The 22,165-nt window shown below is 30.4% G+C and overlaps 2 protein-coding genes across 2 annotated transcripts; one reads left to right on the plus strand and one right to left on the minus strand.

The window, feature by feature from the left end:
- Nucleotides 1–1,484: 1,484 nt before the first annotated feature.
- Nucleotides 1,485–21,599, minus strand: LOC145334085 (uncharacterized). Its single transcript, XM_080179367.1, has 10 exons — nt 21,533–21,599; nt 17,618–17,701; nt 16,487–16,604; nt 15,898–15,999; nt 14,854–14,946; nt 14,012–14,065; nt 13,231–13,300; nt 2,582–2,699; nt 2,241–2,316; nt 1,485–1,630 (listed from the first exon to the last, which is right to left on the minus strand). Exons 1-10 carry the CDS (start codon nt 21,558–21,560, stop codon nt 1,585–1,587), a joined length of 789 nt encoding a protein of 262 aa, XP_080035493.1. The 5' UTR covers nt 21,561–21,599; the 3' UTR covers nt 1,485–1,584.
- LOC145334367 (carbonic anhydrase 1-like) lies at nt 7,006–12,357 on the plus strand. Its single transcript, XM_080179821.1, has 13 exons — nt 7,006–7,084; nt 7,337–7,447; nt 8,416–8,554; nt 9,488–9,704; nt 9,846–9,899; nt 10,310–10,353; nt 10,476–10,631; nt 10,850–10,933; nt 11,035–11,102; nt 11,337–11,402; nt 11,522–11,578; nt 11,739–11,807; nt 12,308–12,357. Exons 1-13 carry the CDS (start codon nt 7,006–7,008, stop codon nt 12,355–12,357), a joined length of 1,194 nt encoding a protein of 397 aa, XP_080035947.1.
- Nucleotides 21,600–22,165: the final 566 nt, after the last annotated feature.

The raw sequence follows: 22,165 nt of genomic DNA on the forward strand, positions 1-22,165 counted from the left end.
TACAGGAATGGATATAGAATACGTGGATATATTAATTTGTTGTCAATTCAGATTGCTAATATGGACATCATTTATAGGTCAGTTCGTTCATCCAGTAGGAGGAGAGGGGGATATTATTATTTTAGACAGCTGCGAGTATCAGTTTCATTAGTGCATGAAAATCTGGTGTTATATCCAAGTAATGATAATTTATTTATACACTATACAGGATATTCAACTTTCTCATTTGTATTATTAATTATAGTTTGGTACATGGCTGACAAACCAACGGACCAAGTAAATTATACCTCTGTAGAGGAAATTGACACAAAAATTTCAGCTATATATCTTCAATAAATGAATATATAAATACTTGGATCTTACACCAGATTTTCATATTCAAAATAGAAGTGAAACTGGCAGCGGGCTAAAATGACAATACCCAACATCCAACCCCTTTACTCCATCCCCATATCTCCTACTGGATGAACGAACTGACCAATAAATGACTTTCATGTTAGTAACCTAATTTAGCCACAATTTTTCCCATGTCATAATAATCACGAATATTCTACATCCGTTCTTAAATAGTAGCAGAGAAAATAAATGTATCCCTAAACGGCTGACAAGACTGGATAATAAAATTTAATTCAGTTCATTGCGAATAAAAATAAATGTAGAACAAATTTAGTTATAGAGTAGAGTCGCTTAAAAAATAATAGCTTCAAGCAAAAAAAATATTAAAATTCTATAATTTTATTTTTTTTCATAAGCATGTATGATAATATAGTTTTTATAACAGATATTTGAATTTACATACAATAGTTTATACAATTTTTTTAAATATTTTAATAGTTACTGGCAAGATATTTAATTGTTTTAAGACGTTTCCACTGGTTTCTAGTGATAGGACAATGAATTTTAATTCATCTTCCACAAAGGTTTTTTTTAATGCAACGATCACGTAATCCATGCGCAAATGGCACCTAAAATCCAAATTTCGTTATGAAACTTGGCATTAGTAATCCTTGGTAGGTCTATTTTAATAAAATCGAACAAAAAGTTACAAAAAAAACGGTTAATAGCCGTTTAGCCGGTTTTTATTGATTACGTAGGATAGGGCTTGTGACAGATTTGCCCTGAAAATAGACAAAAACATGGACTAATGGCTGTACCGCCGTTAGCCGTTCCTTTTTTAAAAACTTTTTGTTTAATTTTGGGAAAATAGATCTACCAAGGATTACTCATACCAAGTTTCATAACGGAACTTGGATTTTAGGTGCCATTTGCGCATTGATTACGAGATGATTACATTAAAACCCTCCCTTTCTTGAATAAAATTGAGATATTTGTAAATATTAGGAAGAGAAAGAAAGGGTTGTAAATTAAAGTTGTTTTGAAGATATCTTATAAAGCTATAAATTCATTTACAGCTTCCTTTAAACTATAATTTAGTACAATATCAAAAATATTTAACTCCAAGAATAACTTTCTAGATTTTTTTATGTTAAAAAAAGATAATAGGATGCTTAATAAGGAGTTTAAGTTTTCTAGGATGTTTTATTAAATTTTTTCTCCATAATTTGAATAAAATTAATAGTTTTTCTATGAAGAACCAGAATTTCTCTTCTCAATATCTTGCACAATAAATCTAAAATAAAATAAAATACATTTTCGGGTATTGTCCCTTTTGTGGCAACGCCTCAAGAGGCATTATGTCGTATTTTCACAGTAGCTTTTGATAGGTTATTTTAGGTTTGTTTAGGTGATTGCCCCGCAGGGTTAGAGCCCCCTGCAGGGGCTAGAAATAGGGGGAAAGTTATTGTAAAAAGAAGAATAAAAACGCCCCTTAAGAGGCGTTGCCATGAAAAGGACTATACCAAAATATTCTAATAACTGAAGTTCAATAGAAGGACATAAAGACAGACAATAAAGCCGATTAATATCCGCTAGATTATAAATATTCCCGAGCCATACTGAAAAATCATGTATCGTATCGGATTATAGACAATTTAAAACAAATGGTAAAATAAACACCAATTTTGTCAGCCTAAGCTTTCAGACCCTCGGGGCCAACAAAACTAGAATAAATCTTAATAATATATTTTTCAATTTGCTATCTGCGGAACGTTGTCTACAATATGTAACTTTTGAAAGGTAAACAAATAGATAAATAGATAGTTGGATGGTTTTAATCTGATAATTGTACATTTTATATCCGAGGAAAACTGTTGATAATAGGATGCAAGAAATATATTTACCTAGTAGCTGGATTAGTTCTGACCCTTTTGAGCATACATTTATCACATACACACATATCAACCACCTCTCCTTGACCTATAATAATGGATATTTTATTACATGGATATCTCCTTGACCTATAATAATGGATATTTTATTACATGGATATCTACTTTTGAGCATACACAAACACACATATCTACTACCTAACCTTGGATATATTATTACATGGATATCTATTTTTGTTTTACTCCAAAGTCTATAGTCACTGTTTATGCAAAAGTGTCAGAACTCCCCCCCCCCCCCCCTCCCGCCCTGTTCAAATTAGCAGCATATTAATTATGAATTCATAAAAAATTACCTACAAAAAGAGCGGGAAAAATAGTACCAAAAAATACCCCAAGCAAGATACCGACAATCAGGCGACGAAGCAATCGCTTTTCCATTACTTGACGCTTTTCATAGGACTCTCTTTCTCTCTAAAATAAAAACATAAATGTCAGAACTTTAAAATAAAAGTTAAAATAATATAAAAAGACGTTGTATGTTTACCAATGCCCTTGGGTCTAAAGGGATAAGACAATGTACAATTACATTCTCAATGATGTTACACAAAATTTCCCATTCTATAGATTACATTTAGTGGTTGAAACGTTTGGACACTCAACATAATGAACCAACTAATGAAATTAAAGAAAAGTTCCAAAAGCAAAAGAAAAAAAAACTTCATTATAAAACTTTGAGGACTAGTGTAATAAACAGCCCAATGTCCCCTCCTTTCCTAAAGTTTACTTATGTAATAAATTAATAATTTTTTTACGGGACATTTTTATATGGAAGAACGCAGAGCCACCTAAGACATAATTTCATTCAATTCAGCGCTACTAAAAAAATGACTCTTAAAAGCCATTATATATTTTTTAACGCTTTATTATTTCTAGCAGGGCTTTATAATGAGAAATACATTAGTCAATTTCTTAAGTGAGGTTCTGAAATAGGTATTATCTGAGAAAATGCGTTTTTTGAGATGACCCATTTCACCGCATGTGAGTAATATAAAGGAAATAGTAAGTTGTGGGTAAAATCCGTAAAAGTGTGTGTTTTAAGGCTTAAAAATAGTAGTAGAACGATAATATTCACTAAATATGTGTATTTCTTATTGAAAAGAAATAAAGAAAACAATTTTTTTTAAAACGTTAACATAATTTTTTATCGTTCTACTACTGTTTTTAACTTAAAACTCACATCTTTACGGAATTTTAGCATAACCTACCTCCCCCTTTTTCAAAGAATAAGTCTAATTTTCATTGTTACTAATAAACATAATTGTAGTTCTTTTATTCATTGATAAACAAAGATGACAACATCCATAAAAGCGAAGCTCTCAAACGGTAGGACAAAAGAGCATACTAAACTAGAGTGTCAGAACTGAATAATCAGAATATAAATGTATAAAATTCGAAAGAAAATTGTAAGTAAATATGTTGAAAAACTGCTTAGGACCTAATTATAGAGATGATTCGCTTATAAAAGTGTACATTGTTATCCTAGGAATCTGTATTCCAAAAATCAGGTCAAACGGATGTATAAAAATTTGTTGTAAAAAGAGTTAAAAATCAACATGTTTAAAATGGCCTTACTGACATTCTGGAAACTATTATAGAGTTGCTACGCTTTCTAAATCGTACCTAACTACTAACTACAGGAATCACCATGAAATTGATAGGACATTTCTAACAGGCCTAAATTAACAAAAATAACTAACCGTTACGGACGTACGGACCGACCCTGATTATAGAAAAGCTTCGCTATTAAAAATGTGTAAAAAGTAACAATCATATTCTAACAATAATAAAACTTAAAAAGTAAAATGCTTTACTAATGTCTTATGAGATAAAAACGCTAGATAATCTTGCGCTTACCTTAAAAAGTTTCACACCTTATGAGTTTAACATTCCGCATTGATACAGGGATTTTCAATGGAAGATAAAATAATGTGCACCCCCAAACATTATAAACAATATTAACATTATGTGCAACAACTTTATTTGTGTAAACGTATGGACACTGCTAGTTTTTACCAACTAATCAAGATTCAATAGAAGTCCCCAAAGTTTTTAAGCCAACACACGAGGAAACGTTTTTATAATACTTTGGGGACCAAAACAATTTAGAGTCTAAATTGGCACAAAGTTTGACCAAAACTAATTTTCCTTCGAATAAATTATCCCTTGTACCTTGCTCTAAAAAGTTTGTATGCATAGGTTTTTACTGACATATTTACGGTTGACGTGAATATATTAGTTAAAGTGAAAGTTGAAAAGATTATATCTAGAGGTATGTACGTTCTGTATAAGTATTACAAGGATGACAGCATCCATAACAGCGAAGCTCTAAAAATAAGACAGTAGGTAGTACACATATAAACGCGAATCAGAACTTAATTCCCAAAAATTAACAAAAATGTGCATAAATTTGTAGCAAAATTGCTTTAATATAGGATACTTAATTTTTTACGCTTGATTATAGAGATGCTTTAATTACAATATTGTACCTTGTTGTCCTAGGAATCATTATTCTATAAATCAGATCATAGATGCTTGGGATATTTATTATTGTCAAAAAGTTTAAAAAAAGAGCATGTTTTGAATGGACTTTGAACGGACTTTCTGGTAATGATTTAAGAGTTGCTGCGCTTACAGGAATCATCATGCAAAGTTTAACATCAATAGGACAATTTTAAGGTCTAAATCAACGTTACGGACAGACTAACAATAATTTTGGAAAATCTTTTAAAAAATTGACACTGCATAGTTCTTTCCATAACCAAATTTGTGTTTAATTCCATGCTATTCATGTTTATAATGTATGTTGATTACAAAAGCTATTTTTTAATAAGGGGGGGGGGGGGGATTAATGCAACCATCTCGTAATCAATGCACAAATGGCATTTAAAATCCGAATTTCAGGATAAAATTTGATATGAGTAATCCTTGGTAGGTCTATTTTACCTAAATCGAATAAAAAGTTGGAAAAGTAAAGGCTAACAGGCTCAGGCTCAGCCGTTTTTGGGCTTTTTTAAAGGCAAATTAGCAATAATAATACCTTTTAAAATAAACTTGTTAAAAATGTCTAGTACCAGCTGTTTAACAACTAGAACCGACTAAAAAGGCTGGTAGAAGCTATAAAATGCCAAGAGTATCATCTTTATACCAAATAATGTAAAATTATCATTCAAAAAGTTCTGTAATTAATGATGGGTTTGCCCTGAAAATAGCCAACAACTTTGGGCTACAGTTGAAGAGGAACAATCTTATACGTTTTGTAAATACAAATTGTAACCAATAGCCATAAACAAAATAAGATTTCGTGAAAACTATCTTTTTTAATTGAAAAAACAGACATAGTACAGACGCGGAAACCACATAAATTGTCTAGAATTTGTTATCTCAAACTTTCCTTTGGAATGTTAAACTGTATGTAAAGGGGTAATGTTTGTTTGTGCATATTTTTTACCCATTATGGTAATCTACTCAGACAAATAAAGGAATAAAGGGATTAAAATGTTGATCATTTAAATCAAGTGTGAAAAATGAAAAAGACAACAATACTGAAACAGATTAACAGACCAAACCATAAGGTTAGTGAAGGTTGTATTAATATTCTCCCTTTTTATACTAAACACTTGTCAGCTTATTTACTTTTCCTTTTATTATAGGGCCAAAATGGTTTTACTTTAGTCTGGGCGGTTTCGCCAGATAATTTTAACAGTTGAATAAAAGTTTCAAAATCGAATGTGTTAATAATAATGTATAGTATAAGAACTTAAAAAGTGGAAATTAATTTACTTTGATTCAGTCTGTAGATACACCTAAGATGAGACACATGCTCATTTATACATTTCTTCTCAACAGTTATCTAAAACTTCGTGAGTTAATATTTTTTTGTGGTTGTTAGCATTGATTAATATTGAACCAGGATTCTAGCAAATAATATCTAGTTAAGTATCTAGTATGGGCAAGGCTGATGTCCATGAAGCTTTAACATGAGGTCAAACAACCAAGGATAGCTAAGGGTAGCAAATCCCTGCCTTAATGTCCAAACTGGATTATTATATTAAGTAACAACTTACAGACCACCTACTCTTGTATTGCAAGAACTTTGTCTAAAAGGCTTAACTACATGGTAATGATTTGCACCTGTTTTAAGCCAAGGAATTCCTCCCACTCTAATTTTACTAGGTAATGAAGGTATTATGTTAACAACCCCTTAATCAAGACTTCTCATGTCTTCAATATGTTTTAAATATCTAGTATTCATGTATGTATGTATGTAGCCTTGATTCTCTGAAGTTATGATTCAGATGCACGAGGAGATTGGAGGTGAGAATCCTTTGACCAATCCTAGATTGGTAAGCTTCGCGCACAGCTGAGTGTATTCTATGTTACATTACAAGCTGACCCGCAATTCTCGTGGAAGCTACTCAATTATTACATCACCCTGGCCTAGAGTTTTGGCAGGTGTTCCATATTAAGCCACCCTAATTAATGGCACTCTCATATGAATGAGGAGCATGGACGAGGGAAAGCACGATTACAGTTGCTTGATAGGTAGGATCCTAACTTCCTACAAATCTCCCTCCTTACAACCAAGGGCATCACAGGGAAGGTTGCGTGATTATATACTGACAAATTGCAACAGCATTTGTCATCCAAGTGCAATATCTATGATGGGACTTGAACTCGGATTTTCCCAACCACAGCGTAGTGCGCTAACCACTACTCCATGGGACACCCTTATCTAGTATTCATTCCTGTGTGCCAAGGAGTTCAGATTATTCCTTTTGGTAGAACAGATCTTGAAGGTACTTTTAATATTTCACTTTTTAATTATTGAATCAAATTAAAACATAACAGAGGTGAATTCTTTTAAAAAATTTGACTCACTAAAATCAGCTTGCCCCACTAAAATCAGTGAGGCTCACTAAAAATTTAGAGGGGATAATTTTGCCTCAATAAAATTTTAGCGAGGCAAAAGTTTTAAAAGAATTCACCTCAGTTAAAATATATATATATCACATAATGCTTCAAATATATACATACAATTCTATTTACAGGATTTTCATCGAAGCAAAACTCCATTTGTGAAGAAGGAAAAAATCAGTCTCCAATAAATATAGCAACAAGCTCAATGGTTACTACTCAACTCAGTAATTTCACTATATCAAGTAAAATCTTTTTTTCTTGATTTATTGTTGTTATACAGTGTGTTTTTTTTATGAGAACTTTTTTGAAAGCAATTTTACCCCACTTATAGTTATCAGAAATTAATGATTCATAGCTTATTTTCTTCGTTTTTTAATGCAATTAATAGAACATTAAAAAAATATTTCAGTTTTCATTTAAAAAGTACAGTAAAATCTAAAATTCAGTACTCCCTCCCTGGTTGAGATAGGACCTTTAAACTTTGATATGTTCTAGTACATGTCCCTAATAGTATCTGTATACATTTTTAGCTCTATATCTAAACTTTGAAGTGTTTAGCAGCTATTCTTGCAAAAGGTTGAATATTTGAGCATAAGAAAAATGCGCTAAAACCATTTTTAGATGTTGACACCTAAGTTTTGAATTTTAGATTTTACTGTACTTTTTAAATAAAAACTTAAATATTTTTTTGTTCTTCTATTAATTGCATTAAAAAACGAAGAAAATAAGCCATTAATCATTAAATTCTGATAACTATAAGTGGGGTGAAATTGCTTTCAAAAAAGTTCTCATAAAAAAAACACACTGTATTATCATTAATATTAGGGTGTTAGGGCCGCTGGGAGGGAGGGGGGGGGGGGGGTATTTTATGATAACTAACCTAAAAAGGAACATGCAATGAAAAACTAATTAAAGCACAAGAAATAAACCAATTTTTCATTAAAATCTATTTAAAACCAATATTAGTTTTCTTGAAAACTCATGCCTTTAATTATGCAATGTAAAAATTTCTGTCCTTTAACCTTTAACCTGTAATAAACATCTACAAACTATATTTTGGAACTTGTAGGTTAAATAAGTAAAGTATCAATATATTGCAACATTCTATAAAATGACCTCAAAATTAATAAAAACTAACCAAAAGACATAAAAAAACGTCTTAACAGTAAAGATTTCTTGAAATGTAAAGCTAATTAACCATTATTTGCAGGATACAATTTACCTGTCATTGGAAAACTAGAAAATAATGAAAACAATTTGCAGTTTATATTTGATACAATAAATCACACATTTGCCGCCATTCCATCTACAGCACCAACAATTACTGGTGGCAGTTTGGGTTCAGATACGTAAGTGATTAAAAGTAAACCTCACACTGGTCGCAAGAATGTGAAAGGAGTCTTTTGAAACAGGCTTCTGGTGTTTATTTCATTTATGAATCTTACGTATATAGTTCCAAATGTCAAAATATGAAATCCAGACCATTCCTTCTTAAGAGAAAATGCAGGAAAATGTAATTTAGTCTTTGTTCCAAGAAGGAATGGTAAAGATTTCGTTTTCAGCATTTAGCAGTACCCTATATATGTAATCACAAATAATCCCAAATAGCCTGTTCAAAAAACTGCTTTCATCTTCTGGTGACTAGTGTACATAAAATGTCACTTTTGTCTGATTTTTAGTCTGTTTGTATTGCTGATATGTGGTTCTATTCACACATTCCAATTTAGAATTTATGCAAATAAGTCCTAGTAATACTTAGGAATAATTTTGAAAATTAAAATCTAGAACTCTAGATAAAGGGTGTTAAAAAAACCAATCGCTTCACTCTTTTCAATATAAACCCAACAGTTTTGGTCAAAATCTAACAAACAATGTCCCCAATTCATGTCCAAGAAACAACAATGAGAAAACAATAATGAATTTTGAATCTACTCACCTCGAGAACTAGAGAGACCCATAATGTCTCAATGTTTGATGGGTGTCTTTTTTTATGCTAAATTGATTGGATTGAGTTAGAAACCAAATTAAGGTGTCTATAGAAAGGTCTTTACATGCCCCATCAAAAACTCTGAAAATTATGGGGTTTAACTACAAGATATCTAGTATTTAAGACAATATGTTGATTTTTAATCTACATGCAAGGAAAAATTCTCCACAAGGGCTAGGACTTGAGCTGTGGTTCTCAGAAGAGGTGAGTCATTTTTTGACCAAAACTGTAAGGTTTACATTGAAAAAAGTGAAGGGATTTTTTTTTAACCCTTTAGTACTATTTTTTTGCTTAGGTATGAGTTTTTTGGATTTGACTGGCACTGGGGCAGCGTAAGCACCATGGGTTCAGAACATACTATTAATGGAATCAAATATGCTGCTGAACTCCATATTTACTTGTTTAATAAAAAACATCAGTTTGACTGTACTACTGATGTAGAATGTCAAGAAATTGTGAATGATTGTGTTTCTACAAAGGACTGTGTGACTTTCTTGGCTTTCCTTTTTAAAGTAAGTTAAACAATCTTAAATTTCATTTTAAAGACAGTTACAAAATATAATCTTTAAATAAGTTTATTCTATTTGGTTTGCCAATTCCTTACTGATAATATTTGTAATTTACTTTATGACTTAAAATGAAATAAAATTTAGGTTAGTTCTACTGATAATCAAAATCTCAATCAATTTTTAGATCAAGTAAAGGAGGTAAGTACAATATTTTTTTCATAAAAGCAAAGTTTCTATTTTAATCCAACACAATGCAAAAAGATTAAGTAACTTTAATTTTCAAAAAAATTAGGAATTTTACCAAAATCTTTTGGGACTTTTTCAAATCTTCTGATTTTAATCAAAAAAATCTGGTTTAAAAACTCAGTAAAATGCCTAATTAGCACCAAGATGCTTCAGGTTGTCACCAGCTTATACCAACAATGAAATAATTGGAAAAAAATATCATGAAGCCTATTTGTGATTTTCAGCTGTCATTTAGGGGCAACACATAGTAGACTTGATAACCTTTACATCTGCCCCCCAAGTATTACTTTAGATTTATTTCAATTGTTGGTTATACCTTATTCTTGGGTTGTCACTGAGAATTATTTTTGTGCTATTTTTAGTTCACTACAATGACAAACAGCACATCTTATACTCAACAAGCAAGGTAAGCAAATAAACAATCATTATGTCTTCTCATTGATATTGAATCAAATTAAAATTAAGAAATGATAATGATTACTTTACATATTTCAAAACTTTAATTGTGAATAATCTATTTCTTAATAGGATATTTTTGGATTCTTTAATTCCAACTGGAAACCTATTTAAAAATTACTATCATTACTCTGGATCTTTGACAAGAGAACCATGCTATGAGGGGGCTAAATGGATAATTTTTGAGGATTCTTTGGCAATCTCTGAAAATCAACTAAACATTTTAAGGTAAGGTTTGAAATAGAATATTTAGTTAAACATATTTGTTTACACTTTCAATGCAAATCACATTCTTTTCCACTGTTTAATTTGTCTCAAAAATGAATTCAAATTATTTTTTTCTGAATATATATTTTATAAGTAAAAAATTTATTTTGTCTAACATGGAGTGATTAAATCATCGAACATCAGAAGCACATGATGTGTACATTGTGTAATTATTTTAGGCAAACCAATAATGGTTTAAGTAAGAGCTTAAGAAATAACAACAGACCTACTCAGCCTTCAAATGGTAGAACTATAAGCTACAAGTAAGAGTTAGATTTTTTTGCATGTTGGCTGAACCTTATTCCTGTAATTAAACTATGATTGTTTACAATTATAATAAATAATTGTATTTTTTATCATTTAGTGTTGTGAATCCACCTACTATTGTTGAAATAATTGGAAATGCGGTAGGAATAGCTTCTTTAAGTACAGGTATTTTACATTTTAAATATATGACAAGTTTTCAGCAAAATCTTTTTTTTATCCTATTAAGATCTTGTATTATAGCAGATTTTTTTATACAAAGAAAAGTAATTTATCCATCTGTTAAGGACAAAGAGTTCCATACAATTTTTCCTGTAAAAGTACAAAACTTTTGAACATGAACTACCTAATTCCAAACTTGCCAGAAATACTTTTATAGGACACAAATATCTTTTAATTCAGGCATCATTCTTGTTTCCAATGCAGCTGCAAACTTTTTCACATTATTAGGAAACAGTTTGGGTAGTGGTAAGTTTTGTTTTTAAATATTTTTTTGCAAGGACATTGAATTTTATTTGTAAATTTTAATTGAAAGGGGAGTTTTCTCTCTCTTTGACACACCAAAAATTTAATTTTTTTTATGTCAGGATTTCTTAATTTTGGTAATGCTATTGCTGGTAATTCATTGACTTCCCCATTTTCAGGTGAATATTTTATATTCTTTATCCATGAATTATATTTTAAAACATAACAATATATTTGGCACATTCCTTCAACTGTAAAGTTGCTCAATTATTACCTAAATAAAATACATTCAATATTTATATACATACATAATAAAATATACAAATATTGTCCATTAAGGTTCCAGTAACTTTCTAACAGATGGATGCCCTCCCTCACAGTGCAGGGTAAAGATTTCCTTATATAAAAGTAACAGGATCTATAAGTGTCTGTCTGTCTTTACAAAGGGAACTAGCTATCCACTGAACTGATCTGATTCTCTTTTACAATGTGACTTATATCTAAAAATTTAGGGGGGGGGGGGTGGTCTATTCCCACCTAAAAAATATGAACACCCCTAAAAAATTCTTTCTTTACTTTCTCTTTTTTGATGAAAAATGTGATGTCGAATTCAACCCCCCCCCCCCCCCTCCAATTTCAAGTGCCCCTAGAGGTCTCTACAGTTGTTAAAGTTAGTAATTTTTAATTCTATTTATTTCAAGTCTTAAAATTGTGCCTTATCTACTCTACACTGAGAAAGTAGTAAATATGAAAATCCGAATTTTCAAATTAGCGACTTCGGATAATAATAATATTTCGGATTTGCCTAGGTAATTATTTTGTTTTGCATGTATATTTGAAATGCCAATTCATACTTTTTTTCGGCTTCTATTTAAGATAATTTGTTAAAGATTTCTGTGATTATTTAGCATCTATTACTCTGAGATTCGCCATGTCTATGATGCTGCACAGAGATTAAAACCAGAGAGAGGAGACAATGGGCTGTTTATTACACTAGTCCCCGAAGTTCAATAATAACGTTTTATTATTTGTTTGTTTAACAACTTTGGGGACCATTGTGAATTTTGATTGGTTGGTTAATTAAGTTGAGTGTTAAAACGTTTCAAACACTAATTTCAATTTACAGAAGGGTAAATTTGTGTATCATCCTTGGGGTTGTACATTACTTCATGAAGCCATTATCTTATCTCTTAAGATCCCTGGATTTAAACATATTTGAATTACAGATAGTTGTTGATGGTGGAACAAAGTGTTGTAGAAGAGTAAGGAGGGGAAGAAGACTTACATGTCCAACAAATTGTTAACTTATTATTATTATTAATAAATTTTTATTAAAAAATCTTCCAAAATATTCATAAAGATCCTTATTTTTAAAGTCTTTAGTTTTACATTGACATCTGAAGAGTGCAAACATGCACGAAACAATTTGTAATGTCTGAATAAATATGTAAAATTGATATTTTGTTTGTGAGTTAACCTATTATATTCATAAATATATTTATGTACAAATTTTATAAACTCTTGTAAATAAAAACAATCCCTATATAAAAGTAATAGGAAGTCTATCTGTATCGAAGAATTCTGCTAACCACTGAACCGAAATGGTTCTCCGGCCGTTACAGTATAGCTTCGCATAGGTCCTGGGAAGGTTTATAGCACAACGGACAAACTAACAAGACTTAGTAAGGTCTTTACTTGAGGCTCATTGATTTAAAGATTCTTCACATAAAAACATTTATCTTATAAATAAAATCCGCGTAAATTCAATGCTACGGACGGACGGACGAACAAAATAAGTAATAGAGTAGCTTCGATACAAAATATGAATTACCCTAGTTTGTTCTTCTGTTTTGGGGGGTCGTTTTCGCAGGTCCCAATACTCTTTACATCTAGGGTCATTTCTATAAATAAAATAACAGAACTATAGTATAGATAGATGCATAGACAGATAACAACCTCCATCCTTTTTGCAAGGATATTTTTAATCTGCTACCAAATTATTTTCTGCTACTTAGCTGTGTTAATATTCCCGTTACCAATGGTTGATTTTCAAAGACCCAATTGAATGGAGTTGGCACAATGTCATTGCAATTGAGAAATTATTTGCAAGTTATTTAACTCTTTCTCAATCTAGTGTCTTACTATACCTAGGTAATCATAAAATATATTTCATTATTATTGAGAAAACAAGGATGACAACATCCATAAAAGCGAAGCTCTGATATCACATGTAGAACAAACGAACATAATCACTTGCTGAGTGTACAAGCTTAATAATCAGAATTTTAATCTAAAGGTATACACAGGCTTGTATATAAACTGTTTAAGGACATACTTACAATTTTAGAAGCAGACGTGATTGTAACATATTTACAATTGTTCGAGAAGAAGGTCGTGCAGTTCGTTCGTCCAGTAGGAGGGGAAGGGATAGGGTAAAGGGGGTGAATCGGGGTGGGTTGCTTTTTATCCAGCTACAAGTTTCATTTTGTGATACTCGCAGCCTAACTAGCTTAAATATCGGTCCCCTCCTACCCATCAGCTTTACCCCATCTTCTTCCCTCCTACTGGAGGAACGAACTGACCAATAAATGATAAATTATTTATAACACTACCTGGGATCCGTGCTTTTATAGCTATCGCTACCGTATTTTGACTCATGAATTAACCTAAAATAGTTAATTTAATGCGTCGTAGTATAGACAGCTTTCCGCAGATATAAAAATGAAAAATTAAAAAATTAAAACCAATTTCGTTAACCCTGGCCTGTGGGGGCGAAGGCCCAGGCTAATAAAACTTGTATTAATTTTATGATATTATATTGGGAAAATTGTCTGTAATACGATGCTATACATGATTTTTCAGTATGGCTGAGAACCTGTTCTAATCCATGGGAAATTAATCGGTTTCGAAGCCATACTGAAAAATAATATATATTAGATTTTAATATATTGTAGGTATTGAATATATTATTTTTTAAAAGCTAGAATTCATATATATTATACGTCTGGTGTCTGTCTGCCAAGATCCCATTAACCACTGGACTAATTGAGGGCTATACGGGAAAGCTTTATGTAGGTACTCAGCAAGATTTATCTAATTTTTGGAAATTAAGAGGAATGGCCCTGAAAAAATATAAGGGGATAAATCTGTATTACACTTTGTCGTTGATTATTATCCAGGGAGGGAGGGGACATTGGACTGAAAATCACTCTAGTCCCCAAAGTGATATAACGACGTTATTTAAAGAAAAAACTATGTGTACTTCCGTTGAATTTTGATTGGTTTGATCCTCACTAGAAGTGTAAAAACTTTTCATCCAATAATTTTAGTTTCAAGAAAGGGTAATTTTGTTTACCATATCAAATTATTGTCCATTGTCTTTTCCCTCTAGATCTCCTCCCTGTGCATTTCTAAAATCTTTTGAAAAATTTAATAAAGCTGTTTAAATTCCTACCTCTCATATGCATTAGTTAATTCAATGAATTTGGAGTCATCTTTTTGATCACTCGAGTCTGGGTGAACCTCTTTGGCTTTTTGAAAATATGCTCTGATAAATAAATGTTTCTTAATACCTATTTTTAAAGCAAAGCTTTACTATAATTAGGGTCTTCCGTACGTCCATGCGTCCGTCCGTACTAACGGATTTAGGCATGTTTAAATTGTCTTATCGATTTTAAACTTATTCCTGTAATTCGATTTAGAAAGCGTAACAACTCTATAATCGTTACCAGACTGTCCGCACGTCCATTTTAAACAAGTTGATTTTTAACTTTTTAACAACTAATTTTTATGTGATAAATTAAATAATCCGATTTATCTGATTTTTAAATACTTATGACTAGTACAATAAAGTACAATGTAGTGAGCGAAACATTTCTATAATCATTCGCCTTTATGGATGTTGTCATCCTTGTTTAAATATCATCATTGAATAATTGTAAGAAAGGGTAAACCATTTGAAGAATGGGACCTCATGAAAATATAACAAAAATGACAACATACAAAATATATAGAAAAGCACAAAAATATTATGGATAATATTATGGACAAGAATAGCTATTGTAGAAGTATTTTTTTATATATATTTTGGTATTATTTATATTTTGTAGGTATAACTGACAGACTGAAAGTCAAAGTAAATTACATTCTGAATGCTCACAATGAGAATTTTAGTTTTGATACTATTAACTACAAGAACTTTGAAAACTGTACAAAAAACACCAAAGATATGGGGAAATATGTAAAAAAAAAACTTCATCTTTGCACTCTACAATCCCTTGGAACAACAGGTAAACAAAAAATTTACCTAACTAAAATTAAATAAACATTTTCAGAAATTTTGTTGCAATAACTGTCATAGATTTAAACCCCCTCCTTGTATGTTTTTTTATTCAATGTGTCGATTAGCTTCAAAAAGGTATCCAAATTGTCCTTGTGATCTAACTTTTTGAATATTGAAATTTAATTTTCAGCAACCATTAATAATTTAGAAACATTCCTTTTGATTTGGTCAGCATCCGAATTTTCAGGAATTCCCAGGAGGGTAAAATCTTCTTTGTAATTAAATACTTGGCTACAGCTTATACATCTGTGCGGTATTCTGGTTTATCAAATATATATTTCAATTTTAATTTTTCTAAAGACATTATTCTTTGAGAACTTAACTATTCTTTTGTTATTTATCAACAAAAAATAGTAAATTGTAAGTAATTCAAGTACCTAAAGTTTTTTTTGTTGTCTGTAGCTTAAGATTTCGATAACTCCTGAACCAATCGAGTTCTTCATTTCATAGAAACTTTTATGGCTTACTGGGTGGTTTTAGGCTACTTCATTTTAATATCAAAGTTTGGTTTTAAGCTATTTTTATTCTTTCATTATTTCTTTTTAAAAATATAGCTTCTAGTTGCTAGGAGCACATCCGCTAGTAAAATTAAAAGTGAGGTTCTTATTTGATTAAGTTCTATAATCTTTATAAAGCTTTATATAGGTCGTGGGCAAGTTTTTATAGATTTAAGAATTCCGTTTGCATTAGGCTATTTTTCCTCCATTTGCTACAACCGCAAGTGATTATAAATTGCAATATATTCCTGTAGTAAAAATTATTTGAATTTGTTAGAATGATATTTTTATTAATTTGTTGTGTAGTTTTATTTATTTGAAGGAGGGGAACTCTTCTTGTGCATTTATAACATTCCGAATGGTAACCTAAATTAAATCTGGATTAGCATCGTATTACAGACAATTTTCCGCGAATATTAAATTAAAAACATAATATTATTACCATTTTTGTTAGCCTGGGCCTTAGGCCCCTCGACGCTAACAAAACTAGTATTAATATTACAATTTTTCAGGGGTGAATATTCTGCACAAAATTGCTACAAATTTTTTTATTTCTCCCCCCCCCCTAGTTTTTTTCTCACCAAGTAGGGGGGAAATGAAATAATATTTAAAGAACTCATTATTTTATCCCTCCTACCACACATTTTTTTAGTTTTTTTTCACCAAGGAGGGGGGGGGGGATGAAAAAATGTTTTCAGTTTTCTTAATTTTTACATTTTTTTTTCTCTCCAACCACTTATTTTTATTCCCCCCCCCCCCCCCCTGAGCAGGGTCGATTTTAAAAATATACACCCCTGCAATTTTTTTATATTATACTATCATCAGAATGCTGTCTGTAATGCGGTGCGATAAATAACTATAAATACTTAGTTTAAAGAATAGATTTAATATCTAAAAAGGCGTTTCAAGATCTTATAACTAAACAATTCAAGAGACGAAATTTTTAGACAATAATATAAAAAAAGTCAACTGTTTATAGTTGATTATATGTCAATTGTACACCAATAAAGTGGTAAGACTGTCCATCTATGCTTTCTATATTAATTTTGAAACTATTCTGTATCAATGGAAGAGTAAGTTGCGCTAAAAATCTGTAAAGGTTGTGAGTTTAAAAAAGCAGTAGTAGAACGATAAAAATTTAAGTTCACTTGAAAAAAAAGTTTGCCTATAGTTCTTTTCAATAGGTAAGAAATACACATATTTTGAGAATATTATCGTTCTACTACCTACTATTTTTAAGTCTTAAAACTCACACCTTTACGGATTTTACTACTCTACTCTTCCCTTTATTGATAATAATCCAGATACTCTAACCTTTTCAACCTTTTTCAAACTAAAAAAATATATGACAGTTGTCCCGCAACAAAAGATAATTTTACCTTTAGTAGATTTAAGATTGACTGAGGTAGAGTGATGATGGTAAATTATTCTGTGCGACCGCTGATAACTTTTATGTACAGACCCTTAAATTTTAATATAGTATAAAGATGGATAGACAGAGAGATATACAGACATACAGACAGACACACAGACAAACAGTCAGAAAAGCAGACAGACATATACAGACAGACAGATAGAAATATATACAGAAATATACTGCACAAGGTTTTCATTGGATTGCTTTGAAATTTACTTGTTTAAAGGGTTAATATTTTGTCCAGGGGCGATTTGTCATGGTAGGAAGGATGTACCATCCCCCTAAAAAACTATAAACATTTGCGGCGGCTATAAGAAGATTCTAAATGAGATCCTTATTGTTTTAGCGGTAGGACGTAATTTCAGGCACAGATAGACAAACATCCTGTTACTTTTTGAAAGGAATAGCGCCTCTTAGGGATACTTAAAATGGTGGGTGTTTTTATTTCAGGTTAAAAAATTTAACCCACCCCTCTAAATAAAAATAGTTATATACATTACTCGGACATACAGGGCGTTTCAAAAAAAACTGCGTTTTCCAAATTCGTGAAACAACCATTAGGAGTAAAAAAAAAATAATTATATGTCAATATTCTCTATAAAAATATGCATTGAAATTGTTACAGGTGTTTTTTAATATCTCTGAAAATAACGGCGCATTTTAAAGCATAAATATTTTAAAAGATGCGTATGATGCTTTTTTCTGGTAGAATTTTGTGCCTTAAGGTTGGTTTTCAAAAATTTATTCACTTGAAAACAACATCTTAATACGGGCAATACAATTTTCTACCAATTACACTAAAAATTTCATTTAAAATTCCCTCACTGAAAACAAATATTCAGTTTTTCTTTTTGTATACTTAAGAAACATGACCTTAAAAATTGCTCATGTTCGTAAATCCTATAATATTCCTATAATCCTTTAATTTGATTGACAGGTTAAGATATAAACTCATAATTTATCCATGATTTGTAATTAAATGCTTTAATAAAAAAAAATCAAACTTCAATAACTTTTTTGTCTTTAGAGATTTTTTTGTCAAATAAAAAGGAGTTTTTTCTCTTTTTACTATAACCTACGTTATTAAAGAAGATTCTTTTCCTGCAAATGCATCACAATCAAGAAATGTGAAAAAAATGACAAATTGCAGTTTCTTAAAAATGCTTTTGTGAGGAGCTGAAAAGCATTTCACCTTTAATAGTTATTTATCATATTTTCGTAATATTGTGAATGCTAGAAAGGATATTAAAATTATTTCAACAATTTTGGTCATGTGATCAAAATTTGAATTTTCCTTCTACTATTGCCCCCTCTGGGGGCGAAGTAGGTGGAAATTAAAATTTTTGTCACTTGACCTTAATATTGGTGAAATAATTTTGAATGACCTTTCTTGTATAAGCAATATTAATAAAATACGATACTTGGTTTTGTCTCATTCTCAATCTTTTTCTTAAATTCAAAAAAGTCTATCAAAAAATTTACATCATCTAAGGGTGAACAATAAATATCTCTGTCTATTTTTCTCTATATTTCTTCCCCCTCCCCCCTCCCTCACTTTTCTGTCTATTTCCTTCTCTCTCTCCTCCTCTTTTGTACGTTCATTTATACAATAGAGATAACCTAGAGACAGCACAAGGGAATTTTGTTTACATTATGTATCAGCTATAAATTGTTGAATATGTTAGGTTAAAGCTTTCCTTGGGTGAAATATTTGAAGAAAATATTTCTTCCATCATATAATGTGAAGCGTATGACACAACATATAATAAGTTAGTTATAAATGATTTAATTTCTTATAATAAAGTTATCTTTCTAAAAATTATATCATTGCAAAATTTAGTTGCAAATAATGTTGCCTATAGGGCTGTATTTCATATACAACAAAAAGTGAACAAAGGTTTCTTTTTAAGAAAAAAATGGGGTCAGATTGACCATCTATGTCTAATGTTTATACCCACATCAAATATTAAATTATAACAATGTACAGTAGAGTGGATCAATTTTGGACATTGAATTTGTAATCAACATCTACAGTTTAAACGTCATATAAGAAACCTAAATGTAAAAAATTGATTTTGTCCTTGAGGGGAAATGGGGGGAAGGTGTTTCCATGCATTAAAAATTTTAGAAGTTTATTCTGGAGGTGCAACTTTTTTCTTTCAAAGTATTGCTTTATGCATCTTTTTGAATTTGTCTTGTTGATTAATATAAGAATATCAAATTGGTTTTAAAAAATATTCATCCAAGCATGAAAAATCTTAAATTAAATGTAAAATCTCTTGGTTTTTAAATTTATTTATGGATTTTTCTTGCTAGGATCAATAGTTTTAAAAACAGATTTTTTATTCTTATTCTACTCTTCAAGACAAAATTGGGAAGGTGCATAAAGCTATACTTTGAAAGAAAAATAATTGCCCCCCCCCCCAAAAAAAAAAAAAAAAATTCTCCCCACAAGTGTCTTTCTCAAAGTTTACATGCATCAGCGAGCCTCCCCATTATTCAAAATATTTTCTTTTCATTTTTTGGTCTCTTATATGATGTTCAGACAGAAAGTGTATGTAGCACATTTAAAATTAGAAAATCATTGAAAATCAAGCCACTCTAATGTACAGCATTTATTTCTTCAATTCCACAGTACAAAATTATTCCTGTATTTAAATTTAACATATCATATAGGAAAAAATATTCTTGTATTTAAAATTAAAAATCATGTTGGAATTTATTTTACAATTTTTAAGTTTTTTAATAATGTACAGCAAATTATTTCCTTTTTATCTCATGTTTTGAAATTTATAAGATAGTTAGAATAAATTACAGAAATAATGAAAGATTTAAAGAAGAGAGCGTCAGGGGGGGGGTCGAGGGGGGTTTCCCCCCTCAGGAGAGGGGGGGTTGAGGGGGGTCTCCCCCCTCAGAAAAAGCTTGGGCTTAAATCTTCAACAAATAAAGAAAACAAAATTATTTTAAAAATTTCTTTTTTATGTTAAATATTATTATTTTTGTGACACTTGATTTTGAATGACAAAAAATGTTGAAATAAATATTACCCACTGTATGAAATGTTAAATTAGAAATCAATAATGATGTTGGAAAATTTATTCTCATTTTATACTCTGAAAAAAGGAATTGACAAAAAATAATAATTTTTATTCCAAACTTTTAAAACAGCATGCCTATTTCTTATTGGTTGACACTCGAATTAAAATAAAATAATGAATATTATTTCAAGACCAGAAATAAATTTGAAATAGATAATTTTCTTTCCCCTATATTTTGTATTCCAAAATGCCAAGAATTAATTTTGAAATAAAATAATTTTCTTTCCAATATTTTTATTCCTTTTTCTTATTGGACGTCATTTTGTGTCCAATGAGAGACTAGTGTTTAAATATTTTAAAGCTTATTACAGCATTTATTTTGAATATGATAATATCAACATTCTCACATTAAATGTGATAAAACTCATTAAGGTACTTTTCTTATACCTTTTTCTAAATTAATATTGAAATTCTACGATTTTTTTTTATACATAATAGAAGAGTTATTTTATTTTTTCTTGCACAACATTTTTCGCATAAAGCATTTATGGAAACTATGTACCTATCATAGAGGCCGTATTTTTAGAGATAATGAAAAACATCTGTAATAAATTTGATGTACTTTTTTTTACAGAGAATAAGGACATATAATCGTTTTTTCTGTATTCCTTCTGGTTGTGTCAGAAAAACGGAAAACGCAGTTTTTTTCTGAAACACCGTGTATAAGAAGCTTCACTGTAAAGGAGAACCATTTCGATTCAGCAGTTACAGAGATCCTTTGATACAGAGAGACACACAAACAGACAGAGATCCTGTTACTTTTATAAATAGATACATACCAAAAGTGTTCAAGCAGAAAGTCCCCATCCTTCAATCAACAATCGCGTTTTCAAAGCATTTTTTCTGAAAAAAAATATTTTAAAAAAAATGATGTATAGGTAGCATTCCAAGAATATTACAACAAAAATCATAAAATTAATACCTATAAGTTTTAAACTTTTAATTTTTCATTTTAATATCCGCGGAAAGCTGTCTAATACGATGCGATAAATAACTGTTTCAATAAAAATTTATCTTTTTAAAAACTTTTGTTAAATAAAAATATAATCTAAAGCAAATTATGTAAAACTGCCTCTAGTATATTGGGGATGCAGAAGGGTTGTAGATTATTCACGGCAATGTCCTTTTCCCCCATGTAAAGATCTATTACAAACTAGTTCTTTTTAACTTTTGCAACAATTTTATGTAACAAAAAAAACATTTGCATGGCTAGACAAACAGACAGACATATAGACATTACGCCAAAAACATTCGTCTGTGTTTTTAGACATCTTAAATGCTTCAATAACATTAAATTAACTATTAAAATATGCAAAAAGAAAACTAATTTCGAAGATTTTTCACCTAAATAATTTGCAGATTTTTTGTATCAATTTATTATGGAAATACCGAGTGTACGCACATATGAATAG

This window comes from Acartia tonsa, chromosome 12 (assembly GCF_053477335.1).
Source record: "Acartia tonsa isolate MP-2025a chromosome 12, ASM5347733v1, whole genome shotgun sequence".
Classification (NCBI taxonomy): domain Eukaryota; kingdom Metazoa; phylum Arthropoda; class Copepoda; order Calanoida; family Acartiidae; genus Acartia; species Acartia tonsa.